General features: G+C 41.4%; 1 protein-coding gene across 1 annotated transcript; it reads left to right on the top strand.

Moving 5' to 3' along the window:
• The first annotated feature begins 738 nt into the window (after window positions 1-738).
• On the top strand, window positions 739-17,115 carry strn4 (striatin, calmodulin binding protein 4). The gene is made up of 18 exons (XM_084951803.1): window positions 739-1,236; window positions 7,586-7,689; window positions 7,863-7,939; window positions 8,119-8,197; window positions 8,337-8,522; window positions 9,964-10,141; window positions 10,233-10,389; window positions 10,914-11,009; window positions 11,344-11,462; window positions 11,569-11,744; window positions 11,846-11,893; window positions 12,091-12,212; window positions 12,306-12,473; window positions 12,610-12,750; window positions 12,878-12,976; window positions 13,053-13,139; window positions 13,557-13,745; window positions 14,011-17,115. Exons 1-17 carry the CDS (start codon window positions 922-924, stop codon window positions 13,724-13,726), a joined length of 2,322 nt encoding a protein of 773 aa, XP_084807929.1. The 5' UTR covers window positions 739-921; the 3' UTR covers window positions 13,727-13,745; window positions 14,011-17,115.
• Window positions 17,116-18,156: the final 1,041 nt, after the last annotated feature.

Genomic DNA, 18,156 nt, shown 5'->3' on the forward strand with positions numbered 1-18,156 from the left:
CACATATTTTACGCAATAACCGCTTCAGAGTTATCCCAGTTACCTGGCGTCTATACCTAATCTCTTACGTTTTAAAAGAAGAAAAACATATTGCTATAATATAAAATATGAGATATAACTGCAAATGTTATTGCAGAGGTTATAAGGATATAAGCAATACAAAAAAATATAAATATAAAGATGATATGGAGAAAAACTATAATTCACGTTAACATGTTATATATTACAAATGTGTCCTAAAGGCTTTTTTATTGCTGTTTTTGGCTATGGCTGTCTTCGTTTCACAATTTATTTTCCAAAAATAAAAAATAAAAATCAAAGATAAAATCTCGACCGGAAATAGCATTGTTGATCACTGCAGCTAACTTTTTCGTTCCCGAAACCATTCCTGCTCACAAAATGGCAGGAAATTCATTCCCCTAGCGACATGTTCATTGTCTATTATAGAAAACATGGCCCTTTATTTGTCACCCGCACTGGGCATTTCACGAGGAGGAAACTGAGCTGGGATCCGGGATATACAAAATAAGAGCAGCAAAAAAAACCAAAAAAGGTTAACGTTTATTTTCAGGTGCATTACATTTAATAAACGCTGTCTGGTGTTACTTTATTTTGATGTTAGTTTTAAGACTGCACGTAAGACGTTTTGTGAAAAGGGATTTGTTACGAAATCAATGGGGCCACGATGTTACACTGCGGTTAGATTGTGTTTTGCGCTGAAGGCTTGGAAGCGGAAGTGTATTATTTTACCAACAGAATAGTAATTTTTCTCTGTGCGTGTGAGAAAGGAAGAAAGGAGGGTAGCTTATAGTGAAGTGGAGCTGGGTTTGGAAAAGGGCACGGGGTACTTTTTTTATATTTATATTCGTCCATTCTGCCCGTTCCCATCTCATTATCCTGGCGAAAGGTTGAACAGTTAAAATGGAGGCGGACAGAACCGGCGGAGGATCTAACCCGAACTCCGGAGGCGGCGGCGGCAGCAGTGGAGCGGGGCGCAACCCAAACGGGCCTAAAGCAGGACCGGGCCAGGCGACATCAGCTGGTGGGACCGGGGCAATGGCAGCGGCCGCAGCAGCAGCCGCCGGGGCCGTCCCCGTACCGTTGCAGCAGTCACGGGAGCCGCAGGACGGGGAGTCGGGGATGACGCTTCCTGGGATCCTGCACTTCATCCAGTACGAGTGGGGACGCTTCCAGGCCGAGAAATACCGCTGGGAGGCTGAGAGAGACGAACTCAGGGTAAACGTATTCATCACTAACCCCGCGTTTATGTAGCTGTAACGCCAAGGAAAGGCCTGGAAGGATGTCACCGGAGCTCCTCCGGTGTTGGTTCGCGGATGTACACATGCCCTGCTATCGGTCAGTTAGAGGATGACAAAATGCTAATAGGGCTAGCATTACAGTTGACCAGGATGCGTTATTACTATACAGTAGATGACAATGTGGGAGCTGTTTGACCTCCAGTTGGAAGAAGAAACAGCCACCAGTACTCTTTTAAACATAAAATATTTTTTGTGTAAATAATAATAATAATAATTATATATATATTTATATATGCCTTCTGGGCTTCTAAGGTCGATACAGTCAATACAGATACACACCACAAGATTAGATAATAGACTTTTATGTCTGCCCGGAATAGCAAGCAGGCTGTGGTGCAAATAAAAAGGTAGGCAAACAGTTTAGGTGTGGCTACCTTGTCTTTCCATATTATTTCATGCAGGTTGACATGGAACTCACGCTTGGGTCACACGTTATTTTAAGATTTCTGGCATTTTACTAGGATGTGCAAATACACGTTAGTTTGTAAGGAGACACTTATCTGATTTTTTTGTACCCCACACAGACAACTCAAGTGATCTGTGAGTCTGTTGTTGTGGTTAAAAAATGATAACAGTGTTAACCAGCTTTGATTTCCCTTTGCAGTTGCTGCATTCAAAATAATAAATGTGTAAGCATTCCTAAACTGCTCTTACTTAAGACAAGTCTCCCTAAAAACAGTAATTTGATGGCTGTGATATGTATTCATAAAATAATTTGCACAATTGATCAGTTTGACCTTTGAACTTAGGCGCACAACACAGAGATGAAGTTCATGAAGGGATAATGCATTGTGATCTGTAGTATCAATGGCTCCGTACCCATGGCACACACACAAATCAGCATTTTGAGCTAGGACCAGTTACACACACACACACACACACACACACACACACACACACACACACACACACACACACACACAGTCAGTCAGTTGTGTGGTGTATCTGTGTCTATGTATGGAGTAAAGTTGTATTTTCATTAGCAATGCTTAATACATGAGTATTGATGAATAACAAGTGTTAGGATGAAAATTTGTAGTAGTCTATCTGCAGCCAAACTTGTGTTTGTACTTGTGTTTGTATATATTATCTTTACTATGAATAGTGTGTGATTAGTGTAGATTGACCTTAAAAACAATGCATCTGCCTATAGGCTAGAGAAGTTGACTTTCATTCTTAAAGGTAAATGGTTTAAAGCTGTAAAATACCCGCCCTCCAAGAAAACGAATGTGAGCTTGTGACTCGGTGCCATAGGAAACCCCATGAGCAATACCTGTCACAGTTATTCAGATGGCAACAGCAAAAGACAGACGTTGTACTATTCACCTCAGCTGTATGCATAAAATTAAAAGGCAGAGAGCATTACTGGACAAGATTGTGCATACTCATCAGATTTTTCCAGGATTAAGAAAGGTTAGGAAAACATACAAACATATTTTACCTCTGCATTTGGACAGTTCATCTTTTGTGGTTATCCCTCAAGTAACTACAGGTTTTTTTTTTGTAATAAGAATGAACTCTGGAGTTCATGAGTTCGACAAAACCACAGAACCCCCCCCCCCCAAAACCATATCATTTCCCACTCCTCTGTCACTGCGCTTCTCACATTGCCCCTAACTCAAACATACATAGTTATAAATAGTGGCTTGATAAAATATGAATGAACAATAACAAACGGGCAGTCCTTGCTGCTTTTATAAAAACGAGGGAAGAGCAGGGAATAGAAAGCAGAAACAGCCGATTGCTGTGTCCGACATGCCATTAAGTGCTTGTTATGGAACTTTGTATGTGCACATTGGCTGCACATGGTCTGGCTTCACGGGTACAATTAGCACCACGCTTGTGCTGAGAGAAAGAGAAGATAACTGGAGTGCCACGCTGAAAAACTGACCTAGCTTACAGTTTAACACCCACGGGCCAAAGGCCTCTGGCTTTTGTTGCCAACATGCTTGCAGCTCTCCTCTCACTGAGCCAGTTAGTGTGCCCCCTGGTCATAACCTGCACAGTTAACATGCTGTAAATGTTTCCATAGTGTAGTTTGCTCACATGTTGTCTGCACATGGTATTTTCCACACTTTAATTTCAAAGGCTTTACTGAGTCACATGCAAAATTAACTCACAATCATTTGAAATCTGTGTGACTTTGTGTGCAACAGAGTAGATCTCTTCATGTGTGGCTTAGCATGTCTCTGCGAGATCACGACACGTGCGCCGCTAATGTGTTGGTGTGTAAAGCCACCTGTGGCGCTGTGTCTTCACTGACAGGTGGCTGTGGCTTTTGCCTGTCTATAATTCAATTACTTAAGAATCTGCTCTGTGAAAACACACACAGTAGCAGTCTTGTTTCTAACTAGGCATTGTTTTTGCATGAGAACAATCCTAATTAAATCTACAGGGTATTCCTCAGATAGTCATTTATTCTACAGGGAAAAGGGATGACCTCAACCTGTTCCTCTTTAAAGTGTTCTCATTTTCAGCCATTTCATTTTTATTAAGGATGTTAGTAGACATGTAGAATAGATTACTGGTGACCCAAATTACATCACGTCCTGTTTGGTGTGAGTCTTGCAGTCCCTGGGTGCGTATCTCTAATTAATAGCTCTGTGTACTCAGCAGTGACACACATATGATGTCCATGTGTATTGTGTTGTTTCACAGCACTGCTCTTGCAATTGCAGTCTTCAACATGCAGCGTTCATCCTTTATTTTCCTTATTTAAAAATTTCCATTCCCTTTCTCTTTAAAAAAAAAGAAAAAATTATATACTGTTTGTCAGTCAAGCATGTTGTAACCTTAGTCATAAAATCCAACTAATTGGGATGTCATTATCTATCTATCTAGCTACCACTCTTGGACTGCACACACAGTGTCACTAGCACACTCCAAGCACACTGTCCCAGAAAAGTTTTTTTGCTCTACTTGTTTGCTCATGCATTCTCTCACGGGGGGCGAAGGGATAAAAAGATGGAGGATAGCCAGTGGAGGAGGAAAGCTGCCCTTGACCCTATTCTGCAGCTAGTAGAGAAGGACTGACAGAATAGGCTAAATGTGGATGCGCTCCATGCAACAGCAAACTGTGGAAAGGTCAGCGGCAGCGGGCTTCATGAAGGAAAACCCACCCACAGGAAGGCTAGATCAGGTGGCGCAACAGGTTTGCTTGCCCCGTAGGCTCTTTGTACTTTAGCCTTTGTTAGTTTACCAACATATTATGAAGAAAGTAACCACAGTGTCATTGTTAGCTGGGCTATGATAAATGACACCCTAGTGGTTTTATTACTCTTTGACCTGTTTATCAGATGGAAGCAGATAGTTCTTTTGCTTTTGATATTAAAAGCAGTGATAGGTTTCTATCTGCTGCCCCACATCTGTTGTGATTGTCTCAACAGCTTCTGTTCTGACGTTAAGTGACAGTCTTGCAATAAGAGCACCTTGACTAGTGGATGAATGGACGGCCTTGTCTTAAAGCTCCTGGCCTGGATCCCTCACATGAGTGAAAACAAGAATTTGAAGCAGGCAAAGGGCAGAATGACAGAGACAAATGAAAGTGAAAAACAGTGCGGTTATTACATCCCCTTGTGTAATTACACAGTCTGCTGTAGCAGTCCCATGGTGCAGCTTTTTTTTTTCTTGTCCGTGTAGAAATTTTTAGTTTTAGGACCTTATTTTACTCACAAAGTCAGACATAGAAAGCAGCATTTGTTCTATTTTTAAAGTGAAACTGTAGAAAGGAAGAGCTGTTGGTAAGTCCTGCATAAACACTTCCATATAACAATAAACCCTTTGAACCTGTGTTTTGGTTACCTTTATGTATCAGAGAAAGGTTGCTCTTGCATTGTACTTGGGGTGTATGTGCACAAATGCAGCCTTGTCTCCAACTTCGCCAACAGGACAGTGTCAAGGCTTTGAGGCATGAACCTGTCCTTCTAGGAGCACAGGGCGAGACTGGTACACAGGGGTGTGATGGTTATCCGTGTCCAAAGGCAAGCTGTAGCTTGTCTGTGTGTGAGTAAGAGTAGAAATGTGTGTCTTTGCCCCGCGAGGGTGAAGTAAACACATTGATTTGATGCCTTATTCTTTTACACAACTGATGAAATTTACGCCATTAAAAGAGTTAAGTCATTATTCAAGAAGAGATTTACTGTTACTGTGTCTGTCTACAGGAGGCTGCTGCTGATTTAAGCACTTTTGTTCACTGAAGTACAAGTCTGGCTTATAATTAAGTTCACAAAAATCACCTTTCTGCATCTGGTGTTATCTACATAACTTTTAGTCACAGTCTTTTAGTAAGCTTTTAAGCAGGACTTGTGTCAAGGCTGTCAGTACACTAAAAAATCTGTCTGAAAAACTTGTTTGCATACACAAAACCTTCCTGAAAATTCCTCAAATACTGACCTCTACTTAAATCATAGCACACAGAACTGCTGATGTAAAACAATTATAGCATTTAGATTTGAAGTAGGTTTTTTTCCAAGCTCGGACTGCATTCCATCTGTGCTCAGCCATTTACAGTACACAGTATACAGTGTACATGCTGTGCCCACACCATGACATCGCCCAGCTTTGCCTATGTGGTAGTTTAGTAAGTTTATGCACATTTACATCTGATTATGTCGCTCTAAAACAAGTGTTTTTGCTTGCATGTAATGTGCAAAATACATCTTCTGCATCTTCTATTACAGAACCCAACTGCACAATTACTGCATGCATGTGTGGGAATGCAAGCCACAGAAATAGAGCAAATGCGTTAGACTGTGTCTTATGGATGGCTAAGCTAAACTGTTTTTCATTTCATCTCAGTTAATGGCTTAGATGTTATTTCAGTTAATTCATTAGTTATTCTACTTGTGAAAAAAGACTTTAGATAATGTACATGTACTGACCTGCTCCTCTTAGTTTAGGCCAAGAATAACCCCACAAAGTCTCTGTATTTCATGCCCCTATTAGCCCATGTCTACAGTGTTAATGTACTAGCTTTGAGAGTTCTCTCCAAAACTCTCAGATAAGCATATAAATTCACGTTGCATTAATCAGGATTACTCAGCAGCAGTAGCAGCAGTAGGAAGGTTTGCTTGGCAGATTATCCTGTGTTCCACTAGCCCTCCTAGCTGATTACATGACTCTGTGTGTATGTGTGTCTGTGTGTGTGTGTCTGGATATATATGTGCGCTTTTTCTCAGAGATTGACTACCCAGAGATTGACCAAGTGTCTGCCCCATGAGACAGCGTTTTTAGATTGTTCTAGTTTTATAGAATTGCGTATGTGTGTGGGAGCAGACTCGTGGACACAGACAGGGGCGTGCAGAGGAGAAATGGGCTGTAAAACAAGCTGTATTAATGCTTCAGCACCACTTGGCACAGAGAGAGAAAATGCCTGTTGTGCTTGCAGTCACCATCCTTGGAGTAGAGACAGGGTTAGGGCTTTTTAACCTACTTCTGACAGGGATCACTGTTTAGTTAGTTAGTTTGTTAGTTGTTTGTTTGTATTGTTTCTCCTCACTTGGGCATTTTTTTTCTCCTTCTAAAAGCAGGCAGGATGTTTGTTGCCTGATGTTAAATGGGTTTTGCACAAAAGTTGCATACTGTGAGCAGGCACAGCCGGGTTGAAACCTGCATTAGCAATCTTTGTCATTAAGTCTGGCAAATATTTCACATTTTTGTCAATTCTTGCATTATGATGGCTTACTCAAGGGAAACCCTGTCTCGGTGTAGTGCTTGGAAGCCGTGTCATCACTCTGTAGTCTCTTATTACCTTTCTATCTCTCAGAACTCACTGGGGAAAAGTCAGAACAGGCAGAACATTTCTTTCCTCAAGGTAAGAATTTTATCAGCAGTGAGGAAGGAAATGGACAGGAAATGAGAGAGGAAACACAGCAAAGGATGGGTCTTGAAAGAGGGTGTTTGAATTTGGCTGCTCCATGTCTTGTTTTTCCTCCTTTGCAGATGCGCAGTGAGGCCTCGGTTAGGAAAGTTAAAATAAGAGCCCTATTCCACAACCCTCTACTTATTGCTCTTGGCTTTCAGAAGTCTTTTTTTCTTTTCTTTTTTTTGCACAGCTAGTCACATCAAACCTTTTTGTTCAGTCTCTCATTGCGATGTTTTGTTGATGTTGAATGATTTACTTTTCACCCCAAACCGAGACGGTGCATGCATTTTGTAACTAATTCTTTTCCAGGTCCCAATTTATCTTACTTTTGTTTATGCTTATATGGACAGATGTGGTGTGCGTGTGTGTGTTCCTCACCATGCTGTGTATATGTGTGTTTCAGGCTCAGGTTGCGTTTCTTCAGGGTGAGAGGAAAGGGCAGGAGAATATGAAACAGGACCTGGTGAGGCGAATCAAAATGCTGGAGTACGCCCTCAAACAAGAGAGGTAAAACGAATGCCTGGAAAGCCCCCCCTTTCTGTCCTAGTCTCCTTATGTCTGTTACTCTTTCAGTCTGTCCTGGGAGTTTGCATGCTCCAGGCATAATGATTCTTCTAGTGAAAGATGTATTTGTGGAAGCTCAAAACGTTGCCCTCAAGTGTTCCTTTGTTGCATTACAGGGCTAAGCACCAAAAGCTGAAGACAGGAAATGACCAGAGTCCTGGGGACAAGAAACCAGAGACAGAGGCAGATCAATGTATGTTTGACCAAGTCCTTATGTGCTCTGTAATTTGGACCCATTATGTTGTCTGCTTCTGTTACATTTAGATTCCTGTTGAGCGTTGAGCGCAGTTCGAAGTTTCTGCTTCTCTCTTTTTCTTCTTTTCTTCTCATGCCCTGCTGTTGCATCACTATTGAACAATCTATTTTCTGTAGTTCCCAATGGGCCGGCTGAGTCAGATTCAGAGCCAGCCAATCAGATGTCCTGGAAGGAGGGACGTCAGCTACTACGCAAGTAAGGCTTCATCATCATCCGTTCCTTTTTATCTCAGTGCCATATTAATGTGTTCCATCACAACTTCATCGTTGACATTACAATTCTGATCTAGGCTTAAATGATTCATTTATATGACCATGTGTGTATGTGGATGTAGATATCTCGAGGAAGTGGGTTATTCAGACACCATTCTGGACATGCGTTCTAAGCGCGTGCGCTCCCTTCTTGGGCGGAGCAGCCCTGAAGCTAACGGGCCCCCACCCAGTGAAAGCTGTCCTGAGCCTGAGCCACGAGCAGGTGGAGAGTCCTTGTTGGTCAGACAAATAGAGGAACAGATAAAAAGGTGAGACAGTGGAAACACACGCCCCTCTTTGATCTTACACCACAGAAGAGCTCCAATGTGAACATTGATGACAGAGTAAACATTTGTTTTTTGCAGCACAAAAGCCTTTTTCTTTTCTTCTTCTTCTTCTTCTTCTTCTCCTTTTTTTAAATAGATGTACTTGATGTAAAGCTACTCCTTAAAAACTGAACTTTTCACTGCTGCTTGTGAAAGGCTGCAACTTGTAAAAATTTGTGTCTTTCACAGAAAGCATTTACTTGCAGTCTCGTGCCAAACTTTACAGACAAAGTGCGATTTTTACATCACTTCATAATCAAACTAGTTCACTAACATGGCAGACTTGCATATGAAGCCATCCCTTAACCTTCCGACAAACACTTCTTACATAAAGTGTATCTGCGTTTGACCTCATATATCAGGATTTGACCTGTCTGACTATTTTCCAGTATGGTAGTAGTTCATGGTATCCTTTTATAAACAGTGGACAATATCCAAATTATAAATCCATTTGCCTCTTAAAAATTAATTAAGCAATGGGTTGGTGTATGAGATAACTGTCACTGTATCATGAGACTGCTTAGTGAACAAGATTCGTGTGGAATCTTTCTGCACAAGCAGAAATGTGAAGACGGTGAAACAAAAGCACAGCTTAAACTCCCAAACTGGCAAAATAACACATGACAGAAGAGGTCTAAAAGTGAGGGGATTCCTCATCATGCAAGTCAGGATTTTTAATGAGCACTGGAGGTAAAATTGAGATAGATGTCACTGAAGTGTGCAGAGAGGCTCAGAAGTAAATTTTATAGCTAAATGTGGCATGTTTCATTTTTAATTCATGATAAATAGGGAGTTAAAAGGTCTGGGGTTGATTCTAAGTATTAAATTTGCATTTGATAGCTGTTCATGGGACTCTCAACCTCCACTTTGAGTTAAGGAGGCCTCCATTCAGCTGGAAATAAACCATACCAAATAGCAGAGATTTTAGCACTAACCAAATCAACAAACTGGTACATTCTTAAGAAAGAATGCAGCATAAAATAGCCCACTGAAAACAACTAAAGTGGGTGATTGCAGAAATATTTCCAGCCAAGTCTGTGGAGAAGGTCGTTTTCAAATCTAGAAACACCACAAAAGGGTTTACCACAAGATGCAAACCAGTGGGAACACACAAGCACAAAAGAGCAGGCTTTGAACAGAGAAAACCAACAGAAGGAAACAACAGATCAAACGGTCTTCCGTTGAAATACTCTGATGGTGTTGTCCAGAGGCTACTGTGCTACCCATAATTCACAGGTAGCTCACAGCTGTTGCAACTATGGGTTTTGAAATAATTTAAAAACAGTAAAACAATGTAAACAATAAATATATAAATAAGCAGTCCTTCTGTTGATCTTTGAGTGAAACATGCAGTCAAGATACTCAGCTGTGCATCTCTTTGTAGGAATGCGGGCAAAGAAAGCTCTAAGGAACGTGTGGGGGGTTCAGTGCTGGATAAGATCCCCTTCCTGCATGGCTGTGAGGACGATGACGAAGACGACAGTGACGAGGAAGATGAATTCCAAGGCATGGCCACCGATTGCATCGATGGCCCGCGCAAGAACAAAAAGTCTCGCGTGAAGGTACGGCAGGCTAAATAAAGAATGACCAAGAAATGTTTTCACAAAAAAATGAATAAATAAACAACAACCTTGCTTTCTGCTGTGTTCTCAGATGGGTTCGGAACCTATGACCACAGATATGGACCCTGAAGACGAAGAGGACGAGGACGACTCGGAAGACGCCCTCAATGAGTTTGACTTCCTGGGCTCAGGGGAGGATGGGGAGGGGGCGGGAGAGGCCCGGATCTCAGGGGATGGACGGGAGTTAGGTACGCTGTTGCCTTAGCAACATCATGAGCACAAGCACTGCCAGGATCACTGCCATAAATGTATCTGTCTTTATTGCCCCTGTCCTTGCTCACCTTTTTTTCCTTTACTTCTCATTGTGTCTTGACATCTCTTCTTGTCAATAAAACCAACCTCTTTTCCCAACCACCTGTCTCTCTGTCCTGTTTCACAAGCTGTCGGTCTGTGACTCCTCAGAGCTGTGTAGCTGTCATCTTTGTCTCTAGATGTACTTTCTGTGGTCCAGGGCCATTTCAGAGGTTACCATGCATGCTGCCTTTTTTTTTTTATGTGTTTACATTTCATACTTAGAATCATATTTGCACTGTAGATGTGCTTTTGTAAATAAAATTGTACAAGTGTATGTTGTCATTACACGTAAAGAATGAAGTTTGCCTTTTAGCTTCTTTCTGCCTTTGTCTCTTATCTGTCCAACTGCTGACCTCCCCGGCCTTCCTCGACCTCTCCGCATGACGGTATTGTGTCTCTCTCCTCTTGCTGGGTTCAGAAAACCGCAGGAACAAGTTACAAGGAATGATGTCAGATTTCCCCCCTAAACCTACCCCGCCCCCTTCTGTATCCGGACAGGCTCGCTCCGGGGAAGGTAAGACTTCCCTACAAAATATGCCAATAAAAACATCAATTATTCTCTGCCGAGCATTGCCTTTTTAGTCTTCCCCCGTGCAGTTGTAGCTTAGTTGCTGAATCTCAAATTTAGATGTTTGCGTAGGGGTATGCTTGCAAGGTTTCTCCTGCAACTATAAATATTTCCTGTGGTACACAGTGTGGGAGTAGGGAAGTGGAATAAATGACACTGTTCTACAACTATCTAGGACTTATCACGATATTTCAAAGTGATCTCACCATCCTTTTCTAGATCCCTGACATTTGTCAAGATGAAATCATATCTCTTGTGCTTTTCCATGTACAACCTCCAGGTGGTGCCCTGGGTTTCTCCTCTGATGTCTTCATCATGGATGCTGTTGGCGGAGGTGACATGAACCTGGGAGAGCTGGCTGATCTCACTGTTGCCAATGACAATGATCTTTCCATGGATGTAATTGCATATTTTGTTCTGATCAATACAAACTATGCAATACAAGCTACATACGTACAATGAAAACATTTGAATGTTCCCTCTTTTCAAACATGTGTCCCGTCAGTTGCAGGATAACAGAGAAGAGTTTAAAAAGACATGGAACCCCCGATTCACACTGCGCAGCCACTTTGACGCCATCCGCGCTTTGACCTTTCACCCGAGCCAAGCAGTGCTGCTCACAGCCTCTGAGGATGGCACACTAAAACTCTGGAACCTCAACAAGGCAATGCACTCTAAAAAGTAAGAACCCTACTGGTGACGAGGTTTTTAAATGAAGACGTGTTATTCTCTGCCACACAAATATAAACTCCAGATCTCATTTTAACGGTGTCTCTCCACAGGAATGCGGCTTTGGACGTTGAGCCCATCTACACATTTAGAGCACACAGGTGAGTTCAGCCTGAGAACAATAAAAATGCTGCAATTTTTTTTCTAAAAATGAATGATTAATGCAATCATTTTCAAATTAAATGCTGTGAATACAAAAAAAAAAGAAAAGGGATGAACACGAGGTTTTTGCTTTTTGTTTTCTTGGGGGGAAAGGGTGATGTCATTTATACCTGCTTCTCTCTTGGTCTTGCTCTAGTGGAGCTGTTCTTTCACTGACGATGGGTGAGGATGGAGAGTCCTGCTACAGTGGAGGTCTAGATGGATCCATCAGGTGTTGGAAGATGCCGGACCTGAATGTGGATCCCTATGATAACTATGGTGAGTCATTCTTAACTGCTAATTATATAGCAGAATCACAAAGTTTAGTTTTTCTTTTTTCTTTTTTTTAAAATTATGTGATTCTTTATCCAGATCCTGGTATTGAAAGCAGTGTTCTAGCAGGCCACGAGGACAGCGTGTGGGGTCTGACTTACTCTGCAGTTCACCATCGTCTTGCCTCATGCTCAGCAGATGGCACCATTCGTATCTGGGATCCTCAGAACTCATCCCCCTGCATGTCTGTCTTCAATAAGGAGAGAGGTAGACATTTGTCTTGACTTTGTGGGTTTGCTTTGGCGCTTTTTCTATTCAGATCCCACATCCTCATCACGTTCCATTGTTTGTTTGGTTTTGTGTGTGTGTGTGTGTATTTTATTTATTTATTTATTTTTCCTAGAGCACGGAACACCCACCTCAGTGGCGTTTGTGGCCACTGATCCCAACCAGGTGGTGGTGTCATTTGATGGCGGTGAGACCCTCCTGTATGACCTCAACACAGAGCAGAGCGTCACTATGCTAGATACACAGACCAAAGATGGTATGTTCTGGACGCAGTCTCCAACATAATGTGCAACACTTTTTTTTTTTTTGTTGCCACAAGTAATAATTTGGTGAAAAATCATTAAATTCTTCTATTAGACTGAATGTGATGTCTTCCTTTGCAGGCAGTGAGCTGATCAACCGTGTCGTCAGTCACCCATCTGAGCCCATCTCCATCACTGCACACGAGAACCGCACCATCCGCTTCCTAGACAACAAGACAGGTATGTGCAGGAGGTGTACTGATGATTACTGAAATGTGTATTCTCACATGCATCTGAATAAACTTTTTTTGTGCAGGTAAAGTTGTCCACTCGATGGTAGCGCACTTGGATGCGGTCACCTGTCTTACTACAGACCCTAAAGGCACTTACCTCATCTCTGGCAGTGAGTATTCGGCTTTACTGTGTGCTTACTTAGCTAAGTATCCTAGGCTTAATTTTTAAAATGCTCCTCTGCACACTGAGAAACATCTGTTTAATATCACCTGCAATCTGTATACAAGTAGCTTTTTAAATCACAAATTAATTGATAGTAATAGCAAATTCTAAACAGGGGAATTAAATGAGTTTTTTGTTTAGTTTTTTTGAAGAAGTAGGAGATTATTTATGGCTTATGAGCAAAAAGTACCTTAAGAAATCCTGTAAAGTCTGTAGTAACCGCAAAATATAACATATCACACTGTAGAAGAGGCGTGTGTTAAATCTAGGCTGTAAAAGGATTCCTTTACATTGTTCTGCACAGTCATCCCTGCCCCTCGTAACACTGCTGTCTTTGCTTCCTCCCACTCCTCACCTCCTACAGGCCACGACTGCTCGGTGCGCTTATGGATGCTGGACAACAGGACGTGCGTGCAGGAGATCACTGCCCACAGGAAGAAGCATGATGAGGCCATTCATGACGTGGCCTTCCACTCTTCCCAGCCCTTCATTGCCAGCGCCGGCGCAGATGCACTTGCCAAAATCTTTGTCTGACATCACTGTCGTCGTTCTGGTGAGATGGAGGGTGCCAGGAAAGAAGCAGTGTGGGGCGAACAGGGAGCGGTTTTTTTAAGAGTTTTTTGTGAGGAGCCATAAATAGTGAAAAACAGATGGCAATGTCCTCTTGTTATTTACTAACAAGAAAACATCCCTTTATATATTGTTGGATTTTTAAAATCCCTTTAAATACCAAATTGAGCTTCTGTTGTCCCCTTTTTTTATTGGTGTTTCGAGTAGTTCTGAAAAGCTGCTTTCTTTCCCCCCCTTTCTACTTTTAGAGTCCTACATCAATAACTGGGCCAAAAGAGACTGAAGACTACAGTGGATACATTTCACCTGCTCATACATACACACACACAATTAGTCCTGCACCCCACTGGCTGGGTCATCGCCACAGGACGTCAACCATCAACTTCCTCCCCCTCCGCTCCGAAAACTCCTCACAGTTCTCTAATGCCTCAGTGACTTCTTGTAATACTAATCACATCTTGTAATGCTTTTTTATAACTTTCAAACTCTGGCTGCTCTGTTTTCAAGTAATCATATTTGGAGTAACACTTTTCTACACTACAATATTCTGTTCTTTTTTTCCCTTTCCTTTTCACAAAGTACTATGTGTGTACGCTTGTGCGCTTCAAGTGCTTGCACATTGCTTGTATTTCACTGAGAGCCGAGGGGGAAACACTTGATTTTAAATTTTTTATTTTAATTTTTTAACAGTTGAAACATTGCTTGTGGCTAACACACATACGTAGGCTTGACTTAAAGGAATAACAGTTCTCGACCTGACCTCTGCATTGGGAATCAATGTGTTGCATTCCAAAGACTCGGTGAGGAGGATGTGTGTGTGGTGTTGGAGGATGTTTGAGTTAGTCGTGTGTGCTGTGAGGAGGCACTAGAAAGCTGAATAGTGTTGATTGAACAACCTAGTTTCATTGTATGTCTGATTGCTATAGCGTCCCCATGATTCTGCCTCTACGTGTGTGTGATGTAACTTAGATAACTCTCACAAACTTATTTCTACAGATGTACAGTGCGTATAGAGTCTCTCACACCGCATGAACCAGCTTAGGATGGATATGACTGAGCATAGTTAAAGTCTGTAGACTAGAGAGGTGCGAGGCTGGTCTGGTGCTTTTTACTGTACAGAGGAGTGTATGTGAGTGTGTGTGTATGTTTGTTTGTATATGCACTAGTTCAACCACGGTGCTATGAAAGACTTTATCAGTCTTGAGTCAGAATCAGGGACATGTTTTGTGAGTGTTTCTCTCTCACTGGTCCACACGTGTACGTTCAGTAAAATCATCATTAGCGTGACATTTCGCTGTTGGATCATTTCATTAAATGTGGTCAAATTTCAGAATTGACAGTCCATCCTAGTTATGTTTTTCATTAGAGGGATGTGCATATGGTCGGCTTTGAGTGTCTCCGGCTCGAGCAGTGCATCGAGCTGGTAATTATTTTACAGTGGAGGAGCTCGGATGAGAGATTGTCTCTTTGAAGTCGGTGCCAGTTTTTTTGCAGGCTGCTCGCGTCTCGTGATTGTTTTTATTTATTCGGGCTTTCACAAAAGCCTGACATCACCTTTACTCGAGTGATGAGGTGAGGATTTCTTCTTGAATGATGAACACAGGTAGCACATTAGCCGCAGAACTAATCTAGTGAAGCGTGTGTCCTCTTCCTGAAGAGGGATGCTGGACGGGTTAAAAAAAATAAAAAAATACTCCATTTTAAATTCAGCCATACAAAAAAAGTGTTGATTTAAGACGTCTGACTCAGTTTAGGAGGTAAACTGTCCTGCTAATATGTTATAGTTCTGCTATTTTGAGCAACTTTTGGCTCAGCTGGAAGCATCGTTATTTTGAGACCCATGTTTGTTGATGTCCTGCATTTGTGCTGTTGACTACAGGACAGTTTGTTTGCTTTAAGTTGCCTCTTCACAGCTGACCTCGTCCCAGATTATTTTTTCATTACCTTTAGAAAACCTCTAAAATCTGCACTCGGTTAGGCATCAGCTCTTCAAGATTACACACTGTGTGTCACACTGTTGGTCAGATGACAGCTTAACTCTTTACCCCTTGAAAGCCTACTAGAGGTAACCCTTGAAGCGCTTTCCTGACTGAGCGGCCTGCTTATAGAACAAAATGACTGAGTTTGCATCAGAAGTTTATGAGGGTGGTCTCTGCCTATTCAGCTACCCTTGGAAAAACCCAGAACTATTCTAAAGGTCATCAAACCACACCTGCATCCATATGTACTGAGGCGGCAAAGCTTCTTATTAAGAATACAGGGGAGGTCGTCAGATGTTGTCTTTATGGGGGAAAGAGTTAAAGTTGGCTGGAGCTAAACACTTTTAATCACTGGTGACACTAGCATTCATAGTTCATTTATATATATATATGTAGTGAGAGATTTTTTCTTCTCTCCAAACAGAGTGGTAGACTGTTGTGTGAAATTAGACAAGATGTCACACTGCTGTTCCTTTGACACAAGTCTGTCAAAGAAAACAACACGGGGCAACTACATTATTATACTGCTGCTGGGCATGACGTCCTATTGTCACGTATTAACTATTTGACCCCTTGTTGCACTATATCTAAAAGTGAATGCTTTACATTACAAGAGGATAGACAGGGTGCAGAAACGATGTATTCGATCTGAAGCGAATACTACAAACGTGGAACTGTTGCCGTTCACGGTTATATGACAGCGGGCGTTACTGACACTTTCTTCTCGCTCTGAGCTACTATGTCCCCTGTCTGAGAATGACGACAAATCAGTGTGACACATCAATAAGAGGAAAACAAGAGGAACTCGAAGCAGAGGTTGTAAATGATGGTTAGAGTTGCCATTATGTGCTGTAAATGTCCATCATTTCTTTGTTTTCTTTCTTTTTTTTTTTCTCTCTCCTTTGGTTATGAATATGATTATTAAGATGTAAGAATACTGTAGTATCATAAGTGAATCATTCTTCCTTGCTAGGCATAGAACTTGCTTGTGATTGATAATGGCAATGTAAAACTTGTAAAAAAGCAAAACTATTAAAAAACACGAAAAACAGACGAAAAGAAGATTTAAAAAAAAACAAAAATCTGTTACCAGTCGGAGGCCAAGGTAAAGAACTCTCATTTCTTTGTGTTTTTATTTTTTTATTAGCAATTTATCACTGTGTGATATTTTGTACATCATATTAAGCTGTATTCAAACAATTTCCTCCAACTACAAGGGATAAGAGACCTGCTTTTTATTAATTTTGTTTTATTATATATTTTTGAACTGCATTTTAGCTTGTATCAAATGACTTTTCTCTTTTTGTTTACGGGTCCCCTGTTGTATGTCATTAAGGAAGAAAAGACAAAAAAATGAAAATTTTGTACAGTGAATTGAGAGTTGAGTTTTTTCTTGTCTGTCTGTCTTTCTTTCTACTAAAGGATGCCGTACTTGGAAATACATGAAGATACATGAAGGTGTGATCACTTACACTGTAATACTTACTTATGATGATCCGGTATAGAAGTAGGGTGATGGATTACTACTTTAAGGCTATTCACTAGGAATTTATTTTCCAGCTTTCACACAGTAAAGTTAAAGATTGGTCTGAAGATTTACATCAGAGACTTTCCTGACTTTCAGGCCTTATGTATACAAACTCCACATGTCCTATAACATGGCTTGATGTCGTCTTTCATGGACTCTCCGTGTCTGGTAAATTTCATGACAGTCTTTTGGTGTCAAACTCTGCATACATTGTTCATACAGTGTAACCTCATAATGAGTTAACTATTCTTGAAACTAGTGTATAAAAGAAGTTAGGTTTTAGTCGTCAAATCTTGCAGTTACAAATGCACTAATTTTCACTGAGTGAGTGTGTTCATTATTACTTGTTCAACTGCATAGTAACACAAATAGCTAAGCAGCCAATCACGTGGCAGCAATTTACAGCATTTAGGTATACAAACATGGTGAAGATGGCCTCGTGTCAGCAGAAGGGGGGAATAAAAGGGGTTTAAGTGACTTTGAACATTAAGTATTTCACAGATCACTGATCTGCTGGGACTTTCCAACATAACCACACAACAGGATGTACACACTCACCACTTCATTAGATGCACCTCGCTAGTGCTGGGTTGGACCCCAGAACGGCCTTAATTCATCATGACACAGATTCAACAAGGTGCTGGAATTATTCCTCAGATATTTTGGTTCATATTGACATGATAGCAAAACACAGTTGCTGCACATCCATGATGTGGCTAGCAACAATACTCAGCTAGACTGTGGTGTTTAAAAGAATAATCATTTGATACTAAGGGGCCCAAGGTGTGCCAAGAAAATGTCCTCCACACAAGGCAGGATGGACCCAAGCTTTCATATTGTTCTCACTAAATCCTGACCCTACTATTTGAATGTTCTTTTGTCCAGTT

This window comes from Perissodus microlepis, chromosome 14, assembly GCF_051167445.1.
Source record: "Perissodus microlepis isolate ML-2025 ecotype Zambia chromosome 14, ASM5116744v1, whole genome shotgun sequence".
NCBI classification, from domain to species: domain Eukaryota; kingdom Metazoa; phylum Chordata; class Actinopteri; order Cichliformes; family Cichlidae; genus Perissodus; species Perissodus microlepis.